At 34.6% G+C, this 27,023-nt stretch overlaps 3 protein-coding genes across 4 annotated transcripts in view; 2 read left to right on the plus strand and 1 right to left on the minus strand.

The window, feature by feature from the left end:
• Positions 1 to 12,471, plus strand: part of LOC129351057 (E3 ubiquitin-protein ligase rnf213-alpha-like) — a 63,665-nt gene extending 51,194 nt beyond the window's left edge. The window contains exons 48-71 of the mRNA XM_055019834.1: positions 251 to 396; positions 636 to 738; positions 972 to 1,086; positions 1,629 to 1,833; positions 1,928 to 2,118; positions 2,330 to 2,452; positions 2,590 to 2,700; positions 2,978 to 3,220; positions 3,449 to 3,536; positions 3,821 to 3,855; positions 4,002 to 4,105; positions 4,653 to 4,806; positions 5,389 to 5,563; positions 5,790 to 5,878; positions 6,533 to 6,784; positions 7,382 to 7,511; positions 7,626 to 7,709; positions 8,025 to 8,205; positions 8,399 to 8,600; positions 8,824 to 8,901; positions 9,405 to 9,602; positions 9,754 to 9,843; positions 10,627 to 10,805; positions 11,021 to 12,471. Coding sequence (XP_054875809.1) covers positions 251 to 396; positions 636 to 738; positions 972 to 1,086; positions 1,629 to 1,833; positions 1,928 to 2,118; positions 2,330 to 2,452; positions 2,590 to 2,700; positions 2,978 to 3,220; positions 3,449 to 3,536; positions 3,821 to 3,855; positions 4,002 to 4,105; positions 4,653 to 4,806; positions 5,389 to 5,563; positions 5,790 to 5,878; positions 6,533 to 6,784; positions 7,382 to 7,511; positions 7,626 to 7,709; positions 8,025 to 8,205; positions 8,399 to 8,600; positions 8,824 to 8,901; positions 9,405 to 9,602; positions 9,754 to 9,843; positions 10,627 to 10,805; positions 11,021 to 11,177 — 3,433 coding nt within the window. The 3' untranslated portion in view covers positions 11,178 to 12,471. The remainder of the gene's footprint in view (positions 1 to 250; positions 397 to 635; positions 739 to 971; positions 1,087 to 1,628; positions 1,834 to 1,927; positions 2,119 to 2,329; positions 2,453 to 2,589; positions 2,701 to 2,977; positions 3,221 to 3,448; positions 3,537 to 3,820; positions 3,856 to 4,001; positions 4,106 to 4,652; positions 4,807 to 5,388; positions 5,564 to 5,789; positions 5,879 to 6,532; positions 6,785 to 7,381; positions 7,512 to 7,625; positions 7,710 to 8,024; positions 8,206 to 8,398; positions 8,601 to 8,823; positions 8,902 to 9,404; positions 9,603 to 9,753; positions 9,844 to 10,626; positions 10,806 to 11,020) is intronic.
• A 457-nt stretch (positions 12,472 to 12,928) lies between these two features.
• lsm4 (LSM4 homolog, U6 small nuclear RNA and mRNA degradation associated) lies at positions 12,929 to 15,546 on the minus strand. Its single transcript, XM_055056990.1, is given in 5 exon segments — positions 12,929 to 13,485; positions 13,614 to 13,794; positions 14,680 to 14,778; positions 14,988 to 15,029; positions 15,409 to 15,546. Coding segments are annotated over 5 exon segments (567 nt in total). The 3' UTR covers positions 12,929 to 13,378.
• Positions 15,547 to 16,131: 585 nt separating this feature from the next.
• pgpep1 (pyroglutamyl-peptidase I) lies at positions 16,132 to 26,141 on the plus strand. Of its 2 annotated transcripts, XM_055056944.1 has the most exons (5): positions 16,132 to 16,313; positions 17,784 to 17,836; positions 18,930 to 19,046; positions 19,698 to 19,933; positions 23,164 to 26,141. In XM_055056944.1, exons 1-5 carry the CDS (start codon positions 16,280 to 16,282, stop codon positions 23,357 to 23,359), a joined length of 636 nt encoding a protein of 211 aa, XP_054912919.1. In that variant the 5' UTR covers positions 16,132 to 16,279; the 3' UTR covers positions 23,360 to 26,141. The 2 variants fall into 2 exon arrangements, with proteins under 2 accessions (XP_054912919.1, XP_054912926.1); XM_055056951.1 differs by lacking the exon at positions 18,930 to 19,046.
• The last annotated feature ends 882 nt before the right edge of the window (positions 26,142 to 27,023 follow it).

The raw sequence follows: 27,023 nt of genomic DNA on the forward strand, positions 1-27,023 counted from the left end.
AATTAAAATAATGTGCTAAATTATGTGATTCACTTGCTCAAGTTCCATTATATTAATAAGAAATAGAGTACAGAGTTTAGATTGGGCCTAAAAAAGTTTTTGGCACAATTTTCTACATTTTATCTAAGTAGTAAAATTTAAATAAAAGTAGTCAAACTTAGATAAAATGTAGAAGTGAGGCTTCACTTAGTTAGCTGAAGTGAGGCTAGAAACAGTCTTTAGATTGTCCTTAATTATTATGTTTTTGCAGGGGTTCCCTCAAGAAAAATGCAGATTTCAGACGACGCTGCAATGGTTTCTTCATTGATCTGCTTTCTGCTGTGTGCTTCAAAGACAACAAGCCGCCAAGCAAAGAAGTAATAACACACCTGTTGTCTTACCTGAGGATCGAGACAGGTATCACTTCTGAAACTTCTCCATAAGAAATAATTTTATAAACTGTTGATTTTTTTCAAATTTTTTGATCACCTACATTTGTCACATTGCAAAATGGTTCCAGTTCTACCAGTAACAAACCTGAGCTGCTGTATTCCTGTTGACTATATATCTCCTCTTTTAAGCTATAAATCAAAATATAATTTTTAATAAAGATGTCATGTCACATACTGGGTTTATGTTTTTTCGTTTTGAAACAGAACATGAACATGTCCAGACCAAAGACTTGTCACCTTTTGACGAGTCACCTGATAAAAACCCTGTTGTGCGATCTGTAATCCTCAAACTACTGCTGAAGTTCAGGTAAATTAACTAAATATTGTTCATTTAATTTATTTAGATTAATATGGTAATAGAGTATTTATGTTTAGGAGATTACAGCTGTTAGAGTGCACAAATATAAGTTTTAAACATTGTTACTTTGTTTTCAGCAAGCTTTTTGATTGGTAAAGGTTATACAAACTTTAGCTTTCTATTTCCAATAACAACTATTTCTATGAACTGCATTCAGGTATTGATTTACATATTTGTTTCAGCTTTGATGAAGTCCAGGAATATTTGCAGAAGCATTTGTCAACAGTGGAAGACAGCAGATTTGTGGATGAAGATGATAAATCAGAACTTTATGCCTTATACATCAACTGTTTAGAGGTAAAACCATTCCTCTTTGTTTTATTAGGTACCTTGCAAAAGGATTTGTGCAAACTGGCATAAAACTTCAGTAGATTGAGACTTACCACCAAATATTTTCAATCATGACAATATGTTACATTGTGTAAGGCGTAGTCTTAGATGTACCCTTAGGTCACAGTAGAGAAATGTATGCCCTGTTGTTTATATGTATACAAAAAGTCTGATGTTTGGAGGTCAGTTCCTGGAACATTATCAGTTGCAACACTTGTAAAGAAATTAATATGACTTAAGTTATATTAATATAACTTTGTATTAACTTGTAAGTTAATGTGTTCGGTTAAAAAATTTACAACTTCAGTTTTTTTCTATAAGTGATGAAATAATAAACTAGTGTGACCTGATTATTATTTAATGTTGTTTTCTGGAATATTTTATGGTCTTGAGGGGGAAAAAAAGACATTCTAGTAGACTTTGAATAACTGTTGCACCAAAAATGTCTAGCAGTTAATTATAAGTTGAGGTTGAAATTACAGTAAAATTCTTGTAAAATTGTTTTGCAGGACGCCATGTGGGAGAAAATGTCTCTGGGAAGCAACAACACTGAAGACTTACAATCTTACAAAAAAGAAACAGAGTTTCTTGGCTTCTGTTTGAGGGAAGCAGCTTCCATTTCAGAGACGGTGTCTATTCAACACCTGCAGCACATCGCTGAGTTGCGGATGATACTCACGATGGCTGCCCAGCTAATCAGTGACAAACTTTCTGGTGAGATATATATATAACTCAACTAATTGCAACAGTTTATCGAGTTGATTTGCAGCAATAAAAAAACATTTGTTAATTCACACTATTGTTTCAGCCAAAATTGGTCCAGATGAAGAAAATGATTTTCAGAACATGGTGAAGAGGCTCTGTGAGGACAGTGGCAACGATTGGTATCGTGTTTACCTGATACGTAAGATCAGTGAATTACAGGGTGTGGAGCAAGTCCAATCTTTGGCTAAAGAAACAGAGTTCAGTTGGCTTTTTCCAGAAGAGATCAAAAAGCAGGTATCCATTTTTCTACCAACTTAGAAACATTGATATAAAACCATATAATGACTGAACATAACTCCAGTTTTATAGGGTGCAACCAGGTATTTGTTGAAAAGTATTAGTGTGAACTAACTATTATCTACATTAATGTGAAAACAATGATTGTGTAACTTCAAAATATGACAAAATGAGTATGCATTTTGAACTCTGTTCATTGTGTAAGCAGAATGAAGATGGAGGCCTGATGGACCAGTTTCTGATGTACGGTGACGAGTACAAAACCGTTAGAGATGCAGTTGCTAAAGCTCTAATTGATGGTGATGTTGATCAGATAGAAGAAGTATTAGAGGTATGTTTTTATTTTCTAAATGTTCAGTCATCCTCCTTCAAATGTTTGTTTAGACTTTCTTAACCCATGCTATGGATCAGATATTTAAATAATCAATTGACATTATTTGATGTAGTTTCTTTTCTTTCTTCATTTAGCAATGCACAGCAACACGAAGAAACAGAACGGTGTTTGTCCTTCTGGCTCTCTTCCGAGAGGTTACCACTCTTTACAGATCTCCAAATGCGAGTCTCCATCCTACAGCTGAGGTATAAATAGTCCTCAGATATCCAATATGAACCCAAAGTATTCATGCAATTAATGCATTTTTTCAACTTACAAAAACTGTGTTAGGCCTGGGCAACATATCCAAACACCTTTGTGTAAAATTCAATATGAATCTGCCAAGTGTATGAATAATTTTGGTATTAACATTATCTTGTTTGTCATTGAAAAAATTTACCTCATGATTTTATATTTGGCATTCAGAGCAATTTTTATTTATGTGTTGAACTGATGCTAAACATTTGTTTTTGTTTCTGGTAGACATGCAAAGCATTTGATGAGTTTATCGAAGGCTCAGATTATTTGTGTGACAAAGAAATGAGGGACTTTGCATCCACCTTGATCAGCAACAAATTGGGAGGACTATCGGTTCAGTCAGGCCACACTCCTGCAGACAACATTGCCATTGAGCTGGCCGTTCATCTGGCTGTCATCCTGCTCACCACAAACAATGATTTGCTATTGCCACTCAAGCAACTTGGTTTGTTTCCTGATAACATGCAGGTATTTCACTTTTTTAGTTGTCTTCTGTCCTGAATTTTTTATTCTCAGAATGCCTACTTCTGCTTTTTGGATGGTCTCACAAATATGATCTTTATTTTAAAATTTTATTGAGAACCATTTTCAAAAGCTGAATAAATTGTAAAGTCAAGTAACTTTTGTCAGTGGTCAGACATTTAGGACAATTGTGACAATAATTCAACAGATTTTTAATTGCTCTTCATCTTATAGGGAACTTTTATACCCACAATGCCTGATGATATGGTAGCTATTGCTCAAGCTGCAATCCAACAAGATTATGGTCGACTCACCTGGTATGGTAAATATCCATCTTTTATTGTACTTTTTGTTGAATATTAATAGAACTCTTTGAGTAAGTTACATCTTTCTTGTGAGTTGCCGTCAGTTAAAACTAGATTGAAATAAATTATACTTTTTCTAACCCCTTTGGAAATTATTTTGTTGGGGGTATATATGTATTTTTTATGTAAAATCAATTTACAAAAGTCTAAATCATCGTTTAATAATATTGCTGTGAACAGGAATTTATTCTTTTGTTGATTTTTACAGCAGTTTTTTGTCATTTTATTTTGTTTTCCACAGTGTGTCGTAACAACCATCCATGCTTCGTTGATAGGGTAAGTGATATAATGCTGTTCTTTTATAACTACTGTCTGTACGGTATTTTTATTCTTTATTTCGTTCCTTTATCTGATTTTCCTAGTGTTGATAAGCAATAAATGGCTGAAAGTATTTGTTTCTATCTTTTTACTATTTGCTACAGTGTGGCCTCCCTATGGAGAGAGGGAAATGTTTGGAGTGTGGCGAGGAGGTTGGAGGGCAAAATCATGCAGCCTTGCAAGGATTCACACAAATTCAACTACAGCAGTAAGTGCGATTATTTTCCACTCTAGCTGTTTTTGTTACCTGATAATGTAGAATAATTCTGAAGTCCTCAAACTATTTACACCAGTTAATTTACTGGCCTAAAAGATGTTTGGAAATATTAATAGTCATTTGGGAAAGTCATTATTTATTTAGATAACTAAAAATAAGCTGTAGGTCTAAATACTGTTCTACCAAGGTCGAGACAAGAATTAAAAGGCACTTCAGCCAAACCTTTCGATGTGCTTTAGAATCAGTCGCACTCCAAAAGCGTCCTGTCCATAACTCTTCTACACACTGTGAGCTCCCAGCGAGATGCTTTTAGTTCAGTGTCCATGTCAGAGAGGATTTTTATGGATTGATTTAGTTGCCTCTGCGATGTACTCTGCATAACGTTGAAAATGTCTTCTGCACATCTACACCAAGTAGTCAGGGGTCTACATCAGATTTTTAAAACAAAAACAGTCAAATATGAAAAAGTATTCCATTCATATCTATATATGATATATATATATATTTAAATTTCGGTTGATAATGCTTATTTTTTTAGGGATCAGACAAAACGTGGTCATATCCTCGGAGACCCTGAGAGAAGAAACAACCCAGACGCCCTGGACACCAAAAACATGTCTCTGACTCCGTTCACGCTGGTCAGGCTGGTTACACATTTGGCCATGTTGCTCGGCACATCGAGGAACTGTGAGGTAAGACAGAGAAAAATACCCTACAAATGTTCACCCAGTGCCTTCCAGAAGTAGGAAACTAGATGTTACTATTCCTGCTATCATCCAGGCTTCGTTGGATTGCATTATTTCTAAGTTCAACATGTATAACTGATAATGTAACACATAAACGTATTAAATCTTTAAAGTGACAAACTAAAAACAAAAAGAGAACAGAAAGAAAATTATTACAGTAAAATTTCAATAGAATGATCACTGAAAATATGTTTTTCCTTTATGAAAGCTGAAAGTGTCATGCATTCTTTTTATAGCAGCTCATGAAATTATTGCTTCTGCTCTAAACTACTGCAGTTATGTTCCTATGATGGAAGAAGTATATATATATAATTATATATGTAATAATTATATATATATTAAATCCTTAAGGTGACAAAGATTTAATATATATATTAAGTTGTTACATATAATAGTATGTAACAATTATATATATATACTATTATTATTATTATTGACATTATTTAGTTTTGTTTAGCTAAAATGTCCAGCAAAACAGCAAAAAATATTTTACAGTTTTTTTGTTTTTCTTTTCATTTCTTTTTCCAGTCCGTCCAGCAGATCATCCATCCACCTGTGGAAGATGTTGATCTTTTTCTCAGTCAGCACATAATGAAGGATCTGGAGCAGCTGACCCAGGCCCTGGCAAAAGGAGCGAATGATGCTGTCACCACTGCCCACTTGATTCTCAAATCCCTTCAAGAACCAGTGCAGACCAATGACCGTAAGTAGTACACCACACAGTCATTATATAACTGTTTAATACATTATATCATTGTCAGAAATCTCAAATACATGAGTGCCTCCTGTAGCACTGTGAAACAATATGCACAAATTTCTTTTGTCTTTGTTCTCTTGGGTTTTTATTGTTGAATCAATTCATGATTCAACAGTAAAAAAAAAATTTGTTTTGAAAGTTTTACTGATATGATTTGTTTTACTTCCCTCAGAAAACATTGATGCTCAACTTTCTACAAAATCTTCTAGAAACACCTGGGAGACATCTGTGGCTACGGACATCATGACCCCTAAACTGAAGGTGATGTCTCCACTTTTACTCACTTTTTCTATTAAAGTCTGAATCAGATATCAGCTAATTGACTTCGATGTCAGGAGACCAACCAGAGTTATCGGCTGTGAAAAATAAATTTGTGCCATTAATTTAATCTACAAAATTAATTACATCTTTCCATTAAAGGAGTCATCATGCAGGATGAAAAATGTATTTTAGAATAATATTTATTGAACCAATCCACATGGAAAAGTTAACATTTTATTAAAATTGTAAAGAAAAATTCATCCTAAACTAACTGTCAACAATTTGAAGACAAAGAAATACATCAATTTGGGACAAATGTTTCCTACCTCCAGAAAAATGCAACTTTTGAACTAAATCACAAAATCCAGATGGCCTGCTAAAGTTGAGATGAAAATCCACACTTCAAAGGTTCATGCTATAACAGCAATCTTAAAAATGTTATGATCTACAGAGAGACTTTTGTCCACATATTCCGAATAACTAAAATCACAGGATTTAATATCAATCAGTCATTGCTTCTTTTTGAGAGACTGCCTTTTTCTGTTTGCCGTTGCCATTTTTAACATTTGTTTACATTTCTTGCAGATTTATGTTCAACAACAATAATATTTCATTGTTGTGACAAACTTAACAATCAATAATCTTCTTGTCTAGATTCTTGATCAACTCCTGCAGGAAGCAAAAGGCCACATTACAAACGATTCCCGTGTTTCTTCAAACTTCATTCTGAGAATCACTTTTGGCGACGACTGTAAATTCCTCACGTCGCTGCAGCAAACATCTGAGGTTGACAGTTCAGCAGTGTGGAGCTGCAGGCAGAGGCTGTCATTGCTCAACCTGACGCACATCATAGAGTACAAGAATCTCAAAGAGGAGCTGCCGCTGCTCTGGAAGTTCCTGCAGAAAGTGAGTTTATACCAGAAACGAATATTTAATCTGTCAGCTACACCACAAAAACACAAAATCTTACGAAATATTTTTGATCTAGGTTCTTGTGTATTTTAGTACACTAACTTACACAAACTTACAAGTAATTTTTGAGCAAGATGTAGGAGCTCATTTCAAGTCAATAATTCCTTAATATTAATCATTAATTCCACTAGCAGATTACTTCAGTCATGGGAAAATGTCTTGTTTTAAGTGAAATAATCTGCCATTGGAACCAGTACTTTTCAGTTAATAATAATGAATTATTGACGTAAAATAAGCTTCCATATCTTGCTGAAAAGTTTCTTGTAAGTTATTTTTGTCTTATATCAAATTCTGAAATTACAGTTTAGGGATTTTAGCAATTCACAATAATTTTAAAGTAGTTTCAGTTGTGGCTTTAGTGTTTCCTTTTTTAAGTTAATTATTAGATGTGCAACACAGTCCAATATTTAATTAGAAAAAAACGCCTTCTGATGAAAATAGTAATTTTAGCAGCACGTTCTAAGGTAAAAATGAGAAATGACCAAGGACGTAGAATAAAAGTATAACTAGAAACTCTTTTTGTTCTTTCAGGAGAAAGAATATCGTCAGATTAAGTTTCTGCCAGATGTTGTGACGTTGCAGAACCGTTTGGTGAAAAAATTTCAGAATGCCTCTGAACAGATTGTTGGTTCCATTTCTGATTTCTTAGAAAATCAAAAAGGTAATTTCAAATATTATAGAGTAGATCTTTTTATAATACTCAGCTTTACAGTAATTTATTGGCCTGGTATCTTTAAATTGTAGTAAATGACTTTTATTCTTTCCAATCGTTCAGGCTCACAGATGAAGTCATGGTATGAAAAACAAGTCCAAATATTTTTGCAAACGTGGAACCTGCTAAGAACTCATGTAACAACCAGTAAGTACAACACTGCCTACTGTATTCTGGTTTAATTTTGGGAGGTAGATTGAAAATAATTCAGTATTGTTTTTGTATTTTTATTGATGTAAACTGTCCTCAGAAAATAAACTTACACTTAAGAAAACTCAAACAAAGGTTTAAAAAAACTTCTTTCCCAATGCCTGTGGGAGAAAGACTCCAGTTTAAAATGTTGCAATGTAAACAAATTAAAGATTTAAACAGATTTAAACTAATTTTCACTTTTAAAAGAATAACTGCTTGTTGTTGAATCAGCAATATGAATATATCTGTCCTCTCTTCCTAAAAAAACAGATGAGCTAAAAATCCCAGAGGAATTTTGCAGTACCGATCTGGACATGAGCAGCCCCCTGCAGTACCTCCTTCCCCGGCGTCAGGGTCCAGGACTGTGTGCCACTGGGCTGGTCAGTTACCTGGTGACCCTGCAGAATGAGCTGGTGAACGCTGTTCACCGCCACTCTGGAGAAGAACCCAGGTACGAAACCTATTGATACGATACTTCAGAGCGACACTGAAAACAAAGTTTCTGTTTTACACTTTCACAAAACAGAACTCTAAAGATTTATAAATAAAGAACAAGTTTTTTTGTTTTCTATTGCTTTATTCTTCTTTTGGACAAAGAACATGAAGCAGAAGATTTTAATTTACGTTTTATTTATCAAACACAGCTACCAGGTTGCTATTGCAGACCTGATGGATGAGCATGTGATCAGCTACGATGTGGAGAAAGACCTGCTGCCTCTGGTTCTGTCAAACTGCCAGTACAGCCTGCAACGCGGCCAGGAGACGATATCCGAGTACGACCTGCCGCGAATCCAGCAACAGATCCTCACACGCTTCTTACAGGAAAAACCTCTCATCACCCGAACTGTGAGTCAGCAGAGTTTAATTACAGTCGCTCAGTGAGCGTAAACAGAAACAGCAAATTAAGTTAACTTTCTCTAAGACAGGAGTAAGTCTAGAAACAACAAATCTATATACTATAAGTTAGACCTAAAGATTTTTTTTCTCATCTTGGTATATTGCACAATTTGTTGCTTTAATCATTTTGCTGTATTTTATTGACTGAACTAAACTGTTTGTTTTTTTCCAGGGAATTCCCACTTTGATCAACGCACAAGGCAAAGACTATGAGTCTGTTTTCAAAGCTATTAAAGGAAAAATCCCACAGGTAATTTTTAAACTGTCCAGTTTGATTTACAAAACAAAATCATTTTCTATAGTGAATGTAATAAACAACAAAAATATAATTTAAAGTTGTATGTTACATATTTATTAATAAACTTAATTATAACTATCTATAAATGTGACTGATTTACTAATCAGTATCAATTAACAGTATGTAAAAATAAATACAAATAAATAAATAAATGAACAAGTAATTATAAGTAAATACAATTAATTAGGTGCCCAAGTAAAAGTTGTGGGTGGGATAGATAGAAGATAAATAGATTAGAAAACAATTAAGTAAATGTGTATCTGAAAAGTAATTTATTAAAGGTAAGTTAGTTACTAAAAGTCAACAAGAATGTAAACAGAAGTCAGTGAAAGTGATCTACAATCAGTAATTGCATTAGTAGATAGCTTTTTGTACATGGACTCACGATACACATGCCTTTAATTCATGATTACGTGGCCTGGATGTTCATGAATGGGTTTTTCTTTCTGTTTCAGGTTTTACCTACCAAGATGACCTGGAACAGAGTATCCAGAGAGCTCGACTCGTTAAGTGAGGTTTGTGAAGCGCTGAAGATTGTTGAGCTCCTCGTGGGATTCCTGTCAATGACTGGTGGTGATCCCAGTATGCCACTGGTCACTTACCTCCACAATGTATTAAAGATGGAGCAGAACATTGATGAGCACATACAGAAGGTAGGCACATCTGGCAGAGACAGACAGATGCTGTTTGTTTGTTTAGACAATCATCAAAATAAGCAAAAATAATATAAAAATGACACCATTACTCATTTAAATTCTTTAGATGTGTAGTGTCATGTTTGCATTAACTGTATGTTTTCTTCAGGCTCTGAGGAAATGTAACCTAGAACATTGTGTCTTCTTATGGCAACTTCTGTCCTCCCTCAAATCTGAAAACATGCTGCCTCTTAAAAGGGTACGTACTTATTTTACTGGAATAAATCTGTAGTATAATGTTTCTGTTACTACTACTTTTACAGAAAAAATGACCAAAAACATATTGTAACATGTAATTAAGCTTTAGTGCATCACTGTAGGTTGATGTATTCACCTTTCAGGTCACTCTACAAAATTATTCTGTCATTTTCAACCCCATTTCACTATTTAAGGCTCCCTTTCTTTAAGTGTTTTCTATTCTTTTGCTATTGTCTTTTTTTTTTTTTCATTTTCAAAATTAAGACTGCTTCCATGTGGGTCCAACTACAAACAGACAAAACCTTTTTAACTGAACTACTGAAGGATTTCACTGAGTAGAAGCCACAATCTGTTGTCTCTTCCATGTACTTGAAAACAAACTTTTGTTACACCAAGAAATTATCCAGTTATTACAAGACACCAACTTCTCTCTAGATTTGTTTTCTAAAAAGGAAGTTTGAATTAATGCCTTAAATTTATCATGAAGTTAGCTTTACACCCAAAATAGCAAGATAATTAATCCAATGAACAATACATTTATATTATTTATGTCTACAAACCAACATAAATAAAAAATGAAATTCTTGAGCTTGTTTCTCCTTTTTGACTGCATCACATAAGACCTCTTTGAAGGGTTTTTAAAACAATTTTTAGCACCTTAAAATTTGCTGTGTACTACACATTTCAAGGTTTGAGGCAGTTTAATACAGCGTATTCTTTTGATCCAAATGCGTTCTAAGTAGCTCAGAATAAATACGCCTTTGCTTGATGTTTGTATATGAAGGATCCGTTTTTGGATCATGCAAAAGAGTATAAGGAGCCGCTGACTGAACAAAACAAGGCTGAGCTGAAGGGCTTCATGTCTCGTGGAAACGCTGGACAATGGCTGCTGGAGATGCACGAGTTCATCCTGCTGGTTCTGAGCCGTCCTCACATCACTGATCGCTACAAGCCGTCATGGAGGTAAAATACACATGACCGGATTTAATTTATACTTTTTAATTTAATGATTGATTTTCCAGCTTCTTTCTAGATTTGAGTTCTAAAAAGGTTTGAATTAACTTCTCAAACTTAGCATGGAGTTAGCTTTCCCCAAGTCAGCGTGCTTTGCTTTCTTAAGATTTTGTTTTTGATAGACTTGAGAAAATAAAGTGATTTTTACCTAATATTTTTCATAGAGTAAAAGAGTCGATGGCGCTCTACATGGATGAGAAAGAAGTTGAGATTCCTCAGTATGTGGAGGAAAACTTCCCTGAAAATCTGCAGCTTTCGCAGATTCTGGAGGCTTGGAAATATATCGTCACATCCAAACAGGAGTGGATGAAGGAGGGATGAGGCGACTGCTGAAGTTTTTCCATTTCTTTCCTGATTTTTTTTTTTAAACAAACTTTTTAAGACATATTTAGGTTTTTTTTAAGTATTTTTTTTGTCACTGTATGACAGTAATTATTAAAACTAACATTTACTTCTAGCCAATCATGAACAAAATTATCTCAATTGAAATTAATGATGCATTAGTTCATGTTATTAGTCAATGTTTTTGTTCTAAAAATGTCATCTAGTCAATATTTTATTTTCAGTTTGTTGTGTATCATAAACTAGGTCATCTGTTTGGGATGACAAATTCATTAAGATTTGAAATTAATTACATTTTTTTTATTGTTTTATCTTAAATATTTGCTAAGTTTTTTCCATTTATTGAAATATGCTTAAGTACAGACATGGGTTTTAGCTTAAAATTCTCTTATCAATACAATATTGCTATTTTATATTTAAAAAATGTTGGACATACTTAAACAATGTTTTTGCTTGTTTTAAACACATTTACTTTTTTGAAAGATTTATTTAGAAGACTAGTAGCAGAAGAATTTGGCATTTAAGATTTGAAATCATAAAAAATACAAAGGTTTTTTTTCTTTTACTTAAATATTTGCTATTGTACTAAATTTTCCCATTTATTAGCGATGCATAACTACGGATATGTTAAAAGCTCTTAGCAATACAATCATTCTGAGTTTACAGTGAAAATGTTGGACATATTTGGAAAAATGTTTTTACTTGTTTTAAATTCACATTTTTTTAAAATAACTTAATATAAAAAATATTTTTGTTGCTTTTATTTACAAAATTTCAAGTTCTTTTATTTTAATAAAATTGTTGCTTAGAACAATGGAATTGTGATGCCTGTGATAAATTTGCATGTTTTTATTCTTATTTTACTTTGTATCTCAGAATGTAACTTAGAAGTCAGATAAGTTTAGAGACATTTTAAGTCGTATAACAACTGTTCGTCAAGCTGAAGTTATATTTTTGAATATTCTGTTTATTTTTCTTTTTGTGGAGACTATTATGCTTTAACCATAAATATGTCGACATTTTGATATTAAAAAATGACAATAAGTACTGGTTTTCATTTGGAATATAAAGTCTAGAACTGTTTATGACAATACTTTTAAAATACTTTTTTCTTTAGGGATTACTTTTAGTTTACTATTCTTTTAGCTTCACTGTTGAACCATTATGTGATTAATAAAGTACTGTTGGGGAAAATCAACTTTATGTTTTACTGATAAGTGATTGCTTTTGTTTTGATTGTACTTATCAATGGAATTAAAATCATCAAAAATAACCTTGACTATTTAATGATCTTTTCAATTTGTGTGAAGTTGTAATGTTCTATTGTAAAACAGTGAAAAACTTATTAGATTCTGTCAGATTTAAATATTTTGTTTCTGTGAATATGGATGGTTTTGACTGATAGCCAGAGAGATTTTTAATTTATAAACCTTCAAGATGATCTTAGAACTTCAGATCAAATCATTTAATTTTACATTGCAGTTGTCACAAATTTAAACTCTTTGATTACATTTTAAATCAGGCCAATATTTCTAGAATAAAGATGTGTATTTGATGTAAATAATGTTACTGTAAGACTTTAACTTTGATTTGGAGCTTATTCTTTCCATTCTTTTAGTTTAACAACCTTAAAACCAAATTAGTTTTCCAGACACAGATGAAAAGATGTTAAAGTACCTCTATTTAATGAATTAAACCATTATTGAAAAATATTTTCAGAAAACATAAACTGCTTTCAAAACGTTTTTTATTCTCACGTTCTTCTGTACATAAATTACATGAATGTGTGTTAGAAAAATAAAAGAAAACTCAACATATGTTGGATTTTTCCATTTCCATATGAAGAATATGAGAATCTTTTCATGCATCACCTTGAAAATGTTTTTAACTAAAGATCAGGAGCTGAAACCTTTCAGCTCACAGTCTGACGTTTCTCCAGATGTCATCATATCAAACGTACAACTAATGTAAATAAAAAAACATTTAAAAAGATTCGTTTGGACTGGACACTTCCTACATCATCTGAGCTTAGTTGTTCACAACACAACAGATGGATATTCCTCCACATTTTGACAAAAATTTCTAAAGATGAGAAGACAAATAAAAAACAAACAAACTACAATCAGCACAGCTTATGTGTTGAATGTATCAGGAACCGCTCAGATAACAGGCTGTTTGGGTCAGTGCTGGTTCTTCATTCCCTGAGATTTGCCAGTTTTCTTATCGGTCGGCGGCTGCTGGCCCCGCCCAGGACCGGACATCCCTCTGCCGCGGCTGCCAAACACACCTGCAAATCAAACGATTCAACACGTGTTTAAACTCCGACATCTGATCTCCTCTAGGAGTAAAACAAGTCAGGAGATTCAACTGTGGAAAGTTTATCAGAGGAAACAAACAGGAAGTAGTTGTGTTCACCTCGGCCGGGTCCTCCTCTTCCTTTGCCCTGCTGCTTGTTCTGCTGGGAGCCGCCACGGCCGCGCCCCTTCGACAGAACCTCCTCCTTCACCATGTCAATGATCTCATCAGGGATTCGCAGGTACTTGATCGTACTTCCTCGGATGTAGCACTCAGGCATCCTCCAGAACTTGTCTCCATCCTGTGGGGGAAAATAAGTGCCGATAATTTAGTCATTGAAGACTGAAAGCCTCAATGATACAGGAAAAAAAAATGAAAATCATGACTGATTGAGAAGTTTTGCTCATGAAGACAAATGGAAACTTCTAGAAATTTTTAAGAACAATTGTTACAAAGGAACAGAGGTTATTTGGTATTTTAAGGTCATTTCAAGTCAAATATTAAACCTGTTTTAACCTTTCTGAAACTTTATATTTGCTCTTTTAACCAATTTTCTATCAATATTTCAGAAAAAAAGCTTCATTCAGTTCAGCATCTTGAACTTTTTTTTTTTAATCTGAGGAAAAATGGTAGAATCAAGTTCACACACAGGAAGGATTTAAGGAAGAAGAAACAATTTACAAAAATCTTTAGTCTAAACATGGCACGCAGTAGTTTCTTGATTTGATAATGGTTTTTGCATGTCTTTTTACATTTACATGTCTTTTACCAAAACCTGCTGAATTTTTTCCTGCTGTACGTCTTATAGGCTTAACAGAGACACACAAAGACAGTTACAAAGTTGGCCTTCTATCACCTGAAGAACATTTCCAGGATTAAAGAACTAATATTCCAACAATATATTGAGAAATTCATAGATGTTTTCATCGTTAGTCGCATTGATTACTGTAACAGTATATTCAGAATTCTGCCTAATAACAGGCAGATTGATAATTGATTGATAATCAATCAGCTGTAGCTGATCCAGCATGTTGCTGCTGGCGTTCTGACTAAAATCAAGAAGACAGAGGACATCACCCAGTTCTGGAATCCTTTCTCTAGCTTCCTGTAGCTCAGAGATGCTTTAAATCATCTTAAAAGCATATTTAATATGAGTACATTAGAAGGTGATTGAGCATGGCTTTACCCTGGATGTGCAGATGACTTCTCTCAGGTTGATGTTCATCCAGTTGTCGCAGCTCACCAGGTGGCCATTGTAGGTTTCCCCATTTTTAAGCTCAACCAGCTGGAAAACAAAACAAATCATCACAGAACGCAAATAATTATCAGTCCTCAGCACAGAGGACATTACAGTTAATTATATACATCAGGCTGATAATTAAGTTATGTTTGTGCCAAACACATCATAACATGTGCTTCACAAACGACATTGTACTTCAATGTGTGGGTTATGAGCATTAAAACTGAATTATTTGGGAGTTAGTGTCTCCTCACCATGGGATGGTTCTGGGCAGTTTTCAGTAGAGACAATGGAAGCTGAAAAATAACAAATACAAAGTTATATTTTCATAAAGCGCAATCAAAGCAACTGCTGTCTTATCCTCAGCTAACACGTTATCCATTAGTATGCAACGAGTCTTATAAAGACGTATTACGGTATCAACGACAAACATGACTTTCATAGAAGTAAGTATGAATATTTATAAAATTACAAGTAAAGTTTCTAACTCATAAAATACTTATTTGAGTAACAAAGACCTCATTTAGCCACAGATGCTAACAGCAGTTAGCTGTCGGCTCAACAGTTTCCTGGTTTACAAACTTATAAACTTTGTTTGTGTCAGTCAAACTTACAATTTGTATTTCAGATTAATAAAAGAAATCAACCGACCAGATTAAACCGTTATTTACTCACCATTATGGTTATATTTGTTTCTATTTCTTATCTCCTGCGATAAATAACACGGCTTTTCCCACCTACACTTCTTCTTTGCCTCCTAATGGTAGGGGACCGTATCTTATAGTGCTGCCCCCTGCTGCTGAAAACTTGCATCTTTAATGGCTTTGAGTTCATCTGCCTGAATGCTTCTTTTTTGCTTCTAACAGATGAAAAAGCGTTCAATGTATCTCGTTAAGAAGTTGTCCAGGAATGAGACGAGTCCAGTAAGTGAAAAGGAAGTCAGCATTAAAAAATGATTGAGAGGGAATTGTTGTGTCAACAATTTATCCCCAGCAAGTGCATCCTTGAATAACAAATCACAAGTGCACGGGGAAAAATGCAGAAAGCAGAATATATTTTGTAATTTATATATATATTTCTGGCCTAACCCTCTTTCCTACCTATTGGACTAAATAAACTTGTGTAACGCAGAGGTTTACTGAATTGTTCAGTCTTTTTTTTTTTTCATTGCAAAGATCGTTAAAAAAAAAAGAAATACTCTTAAAACTGTAATTTTAAAAAAATGTTTTTACAGTGATAAATAAATAAATTCTGAGAAAACATTAAAACACGTTTCTGAAAACAAGAATTCACTTGGTGGCGGTAAGTAAGCGCATCACCAGTTAGTTTACCGACCGCTAACGACACACAGAAGAAGAAGAGAATTTCACGTCAACGTCATGACGTTGCGCTCCACGCACCACGTAGAATGAAGGAGAACGGGCCAGTTTCCTCTGATTGTGGCAGAAGGAGCCGTCAGCTTAGCGGGGGCTTCGACTCTCTGCGGGGATCTGCTTCAGTTTACGAACCGAGAAGAAGCGACGGATTCTAGGCGACATTTCAGGCGATGGATAACAGCAGCCGGACTGTGGTGGTGACAGGTCGGTGTCTCGTTTCGGCGCTGTTGTTGTCGTGCTGCCGGGAGTGAATGAAGTCAAGGAAAAGTTGGAGAAGATGACAGCTGCTCTGCCCTTAATGGCGTCAGGTTGTTCTGAGCTGCACTTGTGCCCTGAAAGAAACGCTTTGTTGCTGACTTTGCAGAGTTATGCGCTTGCTTTTGATACACAGCTGCTGAGCATCTTATTATTTTGACAGCACAATAGACTTTACAGATTATTTGTTTTCTGACATAAATTTAAAATTGCACGTTGTCTTTCTTAAATCAATGTTTTTTCCCCTTGGATTGTTTATGCATTATGTCCTTTAAACGTAATATATTTTTAACCTACCTTATCTCGAGTTTTAAGCAATAACTTATCCTGTTTGTCGAAAATAAAGTAGATTATTATTATTATTCATTAATAGTTATTAATATCTATTGACAGCAAAAGGAAAAGAAAAAGCTGCATTTTATAATATTCAGATGGTTTTTAAATACTTTTATACATTTAATTATCGTTTTACCTTAATTGTAACTTTTTATATTTTGATTTTATTTGCTTTTAAAGAGTGAGGATCTACATCCTCATTAGATCTCCAATTAATTAGCAGCCCAATATTGTTCCAGAGCTTTTATGTTTGTACTATATTATGTTTATTGTTTTACTTTAAAAGCTGTGAAATACTTATTGTTTGTAGTTATTAAATATGTTAATATCTTTTCCATCAGTAAATAAACTTATTCTAAAATATTACCAATTTTGATAAGTGAAAACATATTTTTATGATTTTTTCTGTTAAAAACTAAATTTGCGAGGTGTAATTTCATATCTCGCTATGTTAAGTCAATGCTTTCTAACTGCACAAAGCACAGTCCTGACTGTTGCCTTCACACAGGAGCTCCAGACTGAGATTTTGTGCAATCAGACACAAAAGAGTGCAGAGACTCGCAGCCCCATCCGAAGGGCTGGATGTGTAGATTGCTTGGGAACAGTTCCTGCACAATAGCGGGCCGGCTGGCAGCTGCTGGCCCCTCGCTCTGCTCCTTTTCAGCAGCCTGTCAGACAGACTGATCCTTTCTCCACCCAACCCCCAGGGACCCGCTGACCCCGGGACGGGTGGAGGAGAAGGAGCAGGGGGGGATCAGTCGTATATTCCTATATAAACAAGCCTGGCTGAACAACCATTAGCTGTCCAGATATTTTTCTTCAGTCTTTATGATGCTCTTCATGAAGTGGTGATAATTACTCGTGCTCTGTAGGAAAGTGTGTTTATTTTTCACCTTTTTGTTTAATGACAGGCTTGTTTTCATCCGCAGTTCAGCGCTAAAACTTATAACATCTGTACTTTCTTATAACCTAAACTGAGTAATCACATTTTTTCTGCATGAATATGATTAAGAAAAGTTTGTTTTTACTTTCACACACTCATGATTGTAATCTTGAGTAAAGTAAACATTGGGACTCTTGCAGGTTTTGGACCATTTGGAGAACACACCGTCAACGCCAGCTGGGTAGCAGTGCAGGTATTTCCTTCATCTGTTTGTTTTATTTGGCCTCACTAATAATATTATATGTGTAATCATAAAAATGTAGAGAGAGAAAATGAAAGTAAAGTCTAACATTTCTCTCCTTGCAGTAGCAACATTTAAAGCTTGCAATGCCCTCCGTGTTCATTTTTGTTTTTGTTCACATTTGGAGATGTTTGTATTTCAGACAGTTATGTGACACTTTAATGGTCGCCGGCCGGCCGGCTTCACACTGCGCCGCGCTGTATGCAGTGGGGGGATGATGGTGGTTGTCAGGGTGTCTAGACGGACTTGATAAGGATATTAGAGCCAAACAAAAGGCCGTATTGAAGCAGGGTCACAGACACGGACAGACCGACCTCCTTTAACACCAGTGAGGGGGTCAGCGACCTCGGTGACTTGTCCTAAATCGAGACGACGGGGGGGAGGTGGACATCCACTGGCTGTAAATTCAACACAAACTGTCTTCCGTATGAAATCTATGATTGCATCTTCTTTAATATGAATAATGGAGACTTTGGGTGGAAATATGTAGGCTTGTCACAATAACAAATTTTGCTGGACAATAAATTGTCCGAGAACTTATTGCAATAAACGATAATATTGTTGTTTTGAGAACATTTTCAATTGATATAATACCAATAATGACATATAAATGCAGGAACACATTCTCAAAGATCAATAAACTTTGAATTCTAATGAACATTGAAACGCTAGAACTGGAAAACATTTGAAATATCCAAAATAATTAAAGAATACAATAGAAACAACAAATAAAACTAGAAAACCTCTGAAGAAATTTAAACGGGGCCTGTAATAAATTAAGGAAGAAAACCAAACTTCTACAAGTTATTTACAACTAAATTATATATTTTTTAAAAATCACAGAAATTTTAAAGAACAACTTTGAAAAAGATCCAAAACAGCTTTAAAATATTACAAATGTGTCACACCTTTAGAGGTAAATAAAAATCAGTCATAAATCAGGAACTTCTGCACAGATCTGTTTAATTTTTGTCAAACAGTGATAGTTGCTGTAATTATTTCTGCTGTTGAGTTTCTTTAGCCATAAAGGTTTGGTTTTTGTCAGGAAATGAAGAAACTTGGATTGGGGAAAAATGTGGACCTGCATGTACATGAGGTTCCTGTAGAGTACCAGAAAGTCCAGAGTTTGGTTCCGTCATTGTGGAAGCAATTTCATCCACGGGTAAGACGATCAAATCGCATACATCTGGTGTTTTAACCGTGTTTATAAAGGTTGAATTTGGTCCCTAATATGTCTGAGACTGATCTGGAAAAAACTAAGAGCCGCTGCACTGAACCCGATGGAAAACCTGCTGGTTATTCCACCAAATATTATTTCTGAACTCTTCCTGAGTTAAAACATGATTACCATTGTTTATAAATGAATGTCAATTTGTTTTCTTTGCATTACTTGAGGTCTGACGATAACAATAACATCTTGTTATTTGTTATTTTGACCATTTCTAATTTTCTGCACATAAATACAAAATTTTTGCTTGGAATATCAGAGACATGTTGTCAGGAGTTGATAGAATAAACAAACAATGTTTATTTTACTCAAACTTAAACCTATAAAAGGTAAAATCAGAGAAACTGATCGTTTTAAGTGGTCTCTTATTTTTTCCTGAGCTTTAAATTGCCTGATTGACTCAGATTTGATCTAATTTAGACTCTTGGATAAACACTGTATAAACTAAATTCCACCCAGTCATACTTTTTGACCTTAAAACAACTTTCACAATAAGACATTTTGCTTCAATTTAAGTTGTTTAAACTTATAGCAACATTGTTGTAAAGCCGCCTCAGTGATTCTAACAATCGGTTGCTTGTCCAGCTCATCGTCCATGTGGGAGTCTCAGGGATGGCCACCACTGTGACGCTGGAGAAGTGTGGCAGAAATCACGGCTACAAAGGTCTGGACAACAGCAGCTTCTGTCCAGACTCACAGTGTTGCATTGTGGGAGGCCCAGACTGTATCAACTCAGTTATTGACATGGAGTCTGTCTGCAAGAGAGTGACTGCGACAGCAGGACTGGGAGTAGCTGTGACCGTCTCCAAAGATGCTGGAAGGTGAAGCGGATCTTTGTTTTTATTTTGTTTCTTGTGTTTCCATCAGAGCTGAGTGGAGAAAATAAAAAATGAACTCAAATAAGAGTAGAACCACTTCATTATGTTTTTACTCATGTAAAAGTCAAAAGCAGCCAACCAAGAAAAGAATTAGCAAGTATTGATCAAAAAGCAAACATGTGAAACATGTAACATGTAAAAATCATCATCCGATGGACCAAAATATAAAGTTATGTGGAAACGTTGGTATTTTAAGGGCCAAAATGATATTAATTTATGTAAATTACAAAATAATAAAATTAGGCAAAAGAAGAAAAACTCAGTTTCTTTAAATATAAAACTTAAGAAACTTTAACAAAAACTGCAGGTCTGTTTCTGTTTCTGTGAATTTTTGGTTCAAACATGTTTGTTTTTCATTCAGTGGGAAGAAAATGCAGAAATTTTACTCAAGATTAGAGTAAAAATATTCCTAAAAGTATTTTTTGCTAAAAGGTTACAAAAGTAAATGTAAAAAGTTTTCCTTTTTTTGAAAGTTTGCATTAGAAAAGTTTGACGAAAACAGCAAAACCTTTAAAATGCCCTGCTGCTGAAAGGTGCTTTAGAAATAAAATTTTATTGATTGATTGACTGAAAATTCAAAATACTTTCCTCTATTTTGCAAAAAAAAAAAAAAAAAACAAGTTTAAAAGCTCATAAAAGCAGTTTTGGGTTTTTCCAGAAAAAGTTACTGTGCTAAAGTAGAAACACATTTTCAGAATAATCTAAAACAAATAAATAAAGTTTAATCGATACTTATCAGTATCAATTTCAAAATTGGCAGTAACTACTATTTACTCTATTACATTTACTTGTGTCTTTTTTGTGAAATATTTGAACTTGAGTAATTTTATTTTTAAGTATTTCTACTCTTGAGTAAAATGTCTGAATTTTCTACCGACTGATTGAAGGACAATTTAACGAGAAATTCACCAGACACAAACATGCAGTTTTTACTAAAGTTTCTTAAGTTTTTTATTGAAAGAAACTCATTTAGAAAATATTTTTCTCATGTCTGATTTTGTTATTTTTTTGTTACTTATATTAATTATTGTCATTTTGGTCCTTAAAATACAAAAGATTTCCACTTAACTTTATATTTTGGTTCATCTGATGATGTACTTTTTTAAAATATTAAATGAATGATAATTTGAGTAGACTTTTTATCAAATACTTTGTACTTTTACTTGAATAAAAATATGTTGAAGTACTACTGCTCTTACTTTGGTGTAACTCTGGGTTCTCTGCTGATATGAAGCTTTTGTATCATGATACGTTTTTCGATCGTATCGTCCAACCCTGTGGGTTCAGGACTGATTTGTGCATAAGAACGACTGTGAAGTGTTGACTTTGTCTTTAGATTCTCCAGGTTTGACTTGTTTCAGCAGAAAAATGGAACAAATGAGTTATAAAAACCCAATTGGACTAGAGATCGATGTAGCAGAGGGCAGGACAGTGGAGAAAAAAGTCACTATCACTGTTGGTATCAAGAGGATCCTGGGTTTGAATCATGGCGTTTGCATGTTTATTTCTTTCTATTTTTATAGTGAAGAATTATTGGTGCAGTAAAATCTATGCAGCATTAATCTCTCATGGTTTCATAGTAATTATGATTTAAAAGCCTGGCACTACAAACTTTCATAAAAGTGTGTAACTGGAGCAGATTTTAAATGATTTCGCTCTGGCTCCATGTAAAATGTGTTGCAGCAACGAAAATAGGTTGTCGTGAATAAAAGTGTGACCTTCGCCTCTGTTGCTGTGATCACATTTCAGCAGAGTCGCTACAAACCCAAAGGAAAAGCCTGAATGGATCTCAGTCTGTCTGCTCCATTTATACCCAAATAGATCTGTTACTGAGCCGCAGTGATGGGAGTCCACTGTTTTAATTTGCTTTGCTTCAACGTAAAAGTTAATTATCACTTTAACCCTTTGAGTCCTAAGTTTCAAATCTCAATAGTTTTGCTTACTTTAATTGTATGCAGTTTTTTTAAATATCCTGGAGTAAATATATATTTATCCATAAAACTGGAACTTTCAATATCTAGCAAGTTATTTTTGTAATTCACCGTCTATTAAAAGATGATCAGATTAACGTCACTCCCTGCTACAGTGGGGGTGAAATTACTACAATTCACTCCAGTTTTGGCTTAATTTCTGATTTGCACTGGTTGTTCTTTCAGTAATTGTTTTTTCTTTGACTCCAGTTAATGATTTATCAATTACTAAGTTAGTTGAAGATCAATCTGATTGATTGTTTCACCCTCTACACTACTGTAAATTGAAATTATTATTTGATTTCAGTTGTAAAACCTGAACCAACTGAATGTTTTAAGCTGTAACAACTGGGCCTGTCACAATTACAAATTTTCCTGGATGATAAATTGTCCCAGAAGTTTTTGCGATACGCGATAATATCGTGTTGAGACCATTTTCAAGTCATAATGCAAGAACGCGTTGTTACAGGTCAATAAACTTTAATTTCTGATGAACATATAACACTGGAACTGGAAGATGAACAAAACAGTCCTTCAAAATAAAGGCAAGTAGAGACCAAATCACTTGGTCTCTGCCAGTTATTGGTAGAACAAAAGAACAATTATAAATTATGCAAATAAAAGTTATTGAATCTGTTTTGATTTTTCATGTGATTAATTGATTTATTGACTATTATTATAGGCCCAGTAATAACTTAATTTTCTGTTCTGCCTCACCCTGTCAGTAACAAATATTGCTGAATGATTAATTGTCTCAAAAATTATTGCAATAAACAACAATATTGCTTGAAGACCTTTTTCAACTAATGTAATGTTAAAGACATAATAATGTGCATCCTGTTAAAAATAAATACACTATTTTCAAAAGAACACTTAACACTGGAACTGTTAAAGAAAATAAATAAAACTGACTTCATTAAAAACTGAACAACATAAAACCAAAGTGGAAATAAAAACTACATTCAACCAAAAGAGTGCAGATTATGAAGTCTGTGTCTATATCTCCCATCAATAATCAATAGAGATATAGAAGACGGGCAAATCCGACTTTTTCATCCAGTGTCATCAATAGAAAGAGAAAAAGGCAGGAAGAAACGAAAAGCCGATAAATTAAAATGATACTTTTCATTTATTGCCTACCTGCTTCCTGTTTTGGTTGAATTTAATCTCTTCATTCGTCTCGTTTTCTGCTCTTTTTCTCAGGTACCTCTGCGACTTCACCTACTACACGTCCCTGTACCTGAGCCGCGGCCGCTCCGCCTTCATCCACGTGCCTCCTCTGGGAAAGCCTTACAGCGGGGAGGAGCTGGGCCGCGCGCTGCAGGCCATCATCAGGGAGATGCTGGAGCTCCTGGACCAGGCGGAGGACCAGATCCACTGCCAGCAGCACATCCACTAAGTGACCTCCCTCCAGCGTCTCCAGCCCGAGCCACACAAAAGTAATTGCACTTGACCACAAGTAGCCAAAACTTCCTTTTCTTGTTTTTTTTTTTTTTTTTGCTCTTAATTTACTGAACTTTTGAGATTTGGCCCTTTTTTTTATATCACTATATATGTTTCTGTTTTACCTTCGTCACTTAATGTCTCCCCGTGGTCAGAAGATAAAACGAGAGTCGAAAGGCAACATTTAAGTTTAAAATCTGATTTCAGAGATGCACGAAAGCAAATCGCTGCTTTTGTTTTATATTTGGTCACAAATGGAGATACAAAGAGTCTGTGATGTGACGTTAAATACGATCTAAAAGCCCAAATGTGACTCCTATTAATGCACCTTGTAGGGTTAGGGTTACTGTAGGAGTCACATTTGGGAATCTGTAGCATCAGATGGAGATTTTTTTTCTTTTTTTTTTTTACATGTTCAATTCCTAAATATCTAGAAGATGTCCATGTACATAACACAACATGGTTTAAGTAGAAATGTTTAGCTGTAAGCTTCGTTCTCCGTCACCTTTTGTGTCCTGAACTCATCCGTCTTCTTTCCTTTTTGGTGTTGAATTGTTTCCGAATCGGTTTTCTTTATAAGAAGTTGTAAATTTGCCTTCCTTTACAAAGGTTATTTAAATCAGGGAACGGGTTGGTTCCAGCTCATACTTCCCCAGTTTGTTGGCCCAGTTCTGACAGAAATAAATATTTGCCCCACCGAGATCTGACCCCGGACTGTGCAATGAAACTTTACGGATCTCGTTCACTGGAAACCTTCTGAGAGTCGGGATTTTATTACGGCTGCACACCTGTTGACAAAAGGCTCAGAGTTTTAAGGTTCCTGGCAGAAAATAAAAACAAATTATTTCTTTTAAGGTCAGTAAACAAAGAAAATACTGGAAAAAGTTTTGGTTGAATTTAATCTCTTCATTCGTCTCGTTTTCTGCTCTTTTTCTCAGGTACCTCTGCGACTTCACTTAGTGTTTCAGATCAGAGAGAAATCTGAGTCAGTGATTCAAATTTAATTTCTTAAAGAAACAATCCAGATATTTGGAAATTCATTTTCATTTATAACCAGTTTGGTTTTTCTTTTGTTCCCCTTTTAAAAAACGCAAAAAGTAAAAACAACATCTTGTTTTTACGAGTTTCTATTCGTCTGATATTCAGTTCAGTTTGATATCCTTTAACATTTAATTGACAACAACGAAACAATATTAAAAATGTGTAGGGTATAAAAATATTCACCCGTTGGATGTTTTATTGCTGCTTTAACAAATCAGCCATAAAAAAACAACATTTGTGTTTTTTCCACTTTGTTCTAGTGAACATCTTTATTTAATTGTCTTTATTTGAACAAAATCAGTTTTTCTTTTTGGTTATTTTTTTGTTGTTGATAATGATTGATTTATAAAAGCTTTAAACAGAGTAAAGCATCCATAACGGTGAATATTTCAGAATCAAAGTATTAAAATCCAGCTGATGTGAAACTGCATTCGGGAACTAAACTCCGATGCTACATTTCTGTATAATTTCATTCTTTTTTTGTATTTAAACTCGAGATGCTTAAAGATTTTAATTAAGTGCATCTTAAACTCTTGAGGAAAAAATGCCAGCATTTTGCAGCTTGAAGCCAAATGTAGATTTTTCTGTCTTGTTTGTGCAGCTTTTCCTTCCTAATCCAAACTCTCTGACCTCGGTGAGTCACTTTTATCATCGCTTCTTATTTTAAGTGTCATGTTGACGTGCTGAAGAGTTTTCGGTCAGAACTGGGCCTTTGACTTTATTTCTGTTGCACTTTCTTTTTTTGTAAATTGGTTTAATCTGTTCTGAAACAGCATTTGTCAAACAATGTGAATGGTTGCATGTTTTTTTTTAATTTTCTGTCACTTTAAACCGAATCATGTAGCTTTCCACGATCACTTTAACTTGTTTTTTCTTTCCAACAATTATGAGATTTAAGATTTGTATCTCTCAGTGACTTTTACTTATTCTGTTTTTATTATGATTATTATTCCAGAGCTTTGTGTTTTGTTTTGATTTGTTGCATAAACAGGCTTCCCTTTTTTCTGTCTTGTTTCTTTTAATACCAAGGACAGTTTAGAGCTCTTCACTTCTTTTCAGTTTGCCTCAGCAGCTTCTTTTTAAACTTTTATAGCTAGACTTGTTCATGTTTTTCTGTTTAACATTGTTATACAGCTTGGATTCATTGAGGTTTAGTAAATTATCCCTAATTTTAACACTGCCGTTTATATGTGGATCCAGGGAAGAGTTGTGATGACATAATTGGATCGTGGAGCCACTTAAATTTCATCCTTTTATGTTTAAAAATCTTTGCAGTGATTAAACCTTAGAGCACATTGTCCTGAGTTGTTGTAAATATTGGCAGGTTATTGTGTGGCTTTGTGAGGGTTGTGAAGAAGGCTGTCTGCAGATTTGCTGCCTCAAGCTAACCTTTGAGGTGACCTCTGACCCTCTCCTGTGCCTTGTTGCTGTTTGTGTCCTGAAAAAGGCCTTACTAATTCTCCGTGGGTCAGATCTGAGAACTATTATCGATGCTGTCCGTACAGACGTGTGGCTACCTCACAAATACTGTTTTGGTTTTAATCTCAGTGTGTGCTCAGTTGTGCACCTACATCGTTGCTCTGTGACATGTTGACGGTTCTCTGAAAGGTTTCTTTGTGTTATTATGCACTGTTATAGTCTTTAATCTCACTTTGTAAAATAAAGGCTTTGAAATAAAGAAATTAAATGATGACATTAAATAACTTTATGTTTCATTTTCTTCCAACTCAACGGTGATGCCAAAAAAAAGCACTGATTATTTTAAGAAAACTTCCACAAACTTTGATTCAAGCTTGGAGAGTTTCTGAACATCGGCTTTCAAGTACTGGCACAGATTTAATCAATTTCTGGTCTTTTTGCCATTGAAACACACAAATATACTTTGGCACAAACCAGGAAAAAGAAAGGATTTGCAGTAGCAGACCGTCTTGCCAGTAATCTGATGCCTCTGACTGAAGACTGGTGCTGTAAGCCGACCACATGACTCATGACATTCCAACAATTCAACATTTGGACAACAGAGACAATATTCTACAGTAGCATTTCCTGTGTGACACCATCAGTTGTCACCAGCCACTGCTAATCTACTTCATTTGCTTTTGTTTTTCCTTTTGTCTCTGTCTGGTAAAGAAATATTGAAGTTGGTAATATGGTCGATGGAAGAAATGGTTTGAACTTCGTCCCATTCTCCTTGGACCTTTAGCAAAATCTCCTTTTCAACTCCTCTGGTAAATCAGGTGTTATTTGAGCTTTTGAGATGCTAATCAGCTGCTCCCAGAGGTAAACACATACATTTGTTGCCATAACTGTCAGAAAGTAAAATGGTAAGGGCAACAGTGATTCCATTTGCATCCAAATGCGTTGTACCTCATCCCAAAAAATCTGAACAGTTTATAAGAGGAACAAATCAGAATTAACGTAACAGAGCTACCGAAAATGGTGTCACCATAAAGCCAATTCTAGAAAATTAAATAAAAGAAACATTTCTAAAAAAAAATAAATAAAAAAAAAATCACAGAGTGAACACTCTTTTTCAATAATCTGTCTGTGTTGCTCCCCCAATCCCCCCCACCTTCCTC

Source organism: Poeciliopsis prolifica, unplaced genomic scaffold, assembly GCF_027474105.1.
Source record: "Poeciliopsis prolifica strain line A6 unplaced genomic scaffold, Auburn_PproV2 SCAFFOLD002, whole genome shotgun sequence".
In the NCBI taxonomy this organism is placed as follows: Eukaryota; Metazoa; Chordata; class Actinopteri; order Cyprinodontiformes; family Poeciliidae; genus Poeciliopsis; species Poeciliopsis prolifica.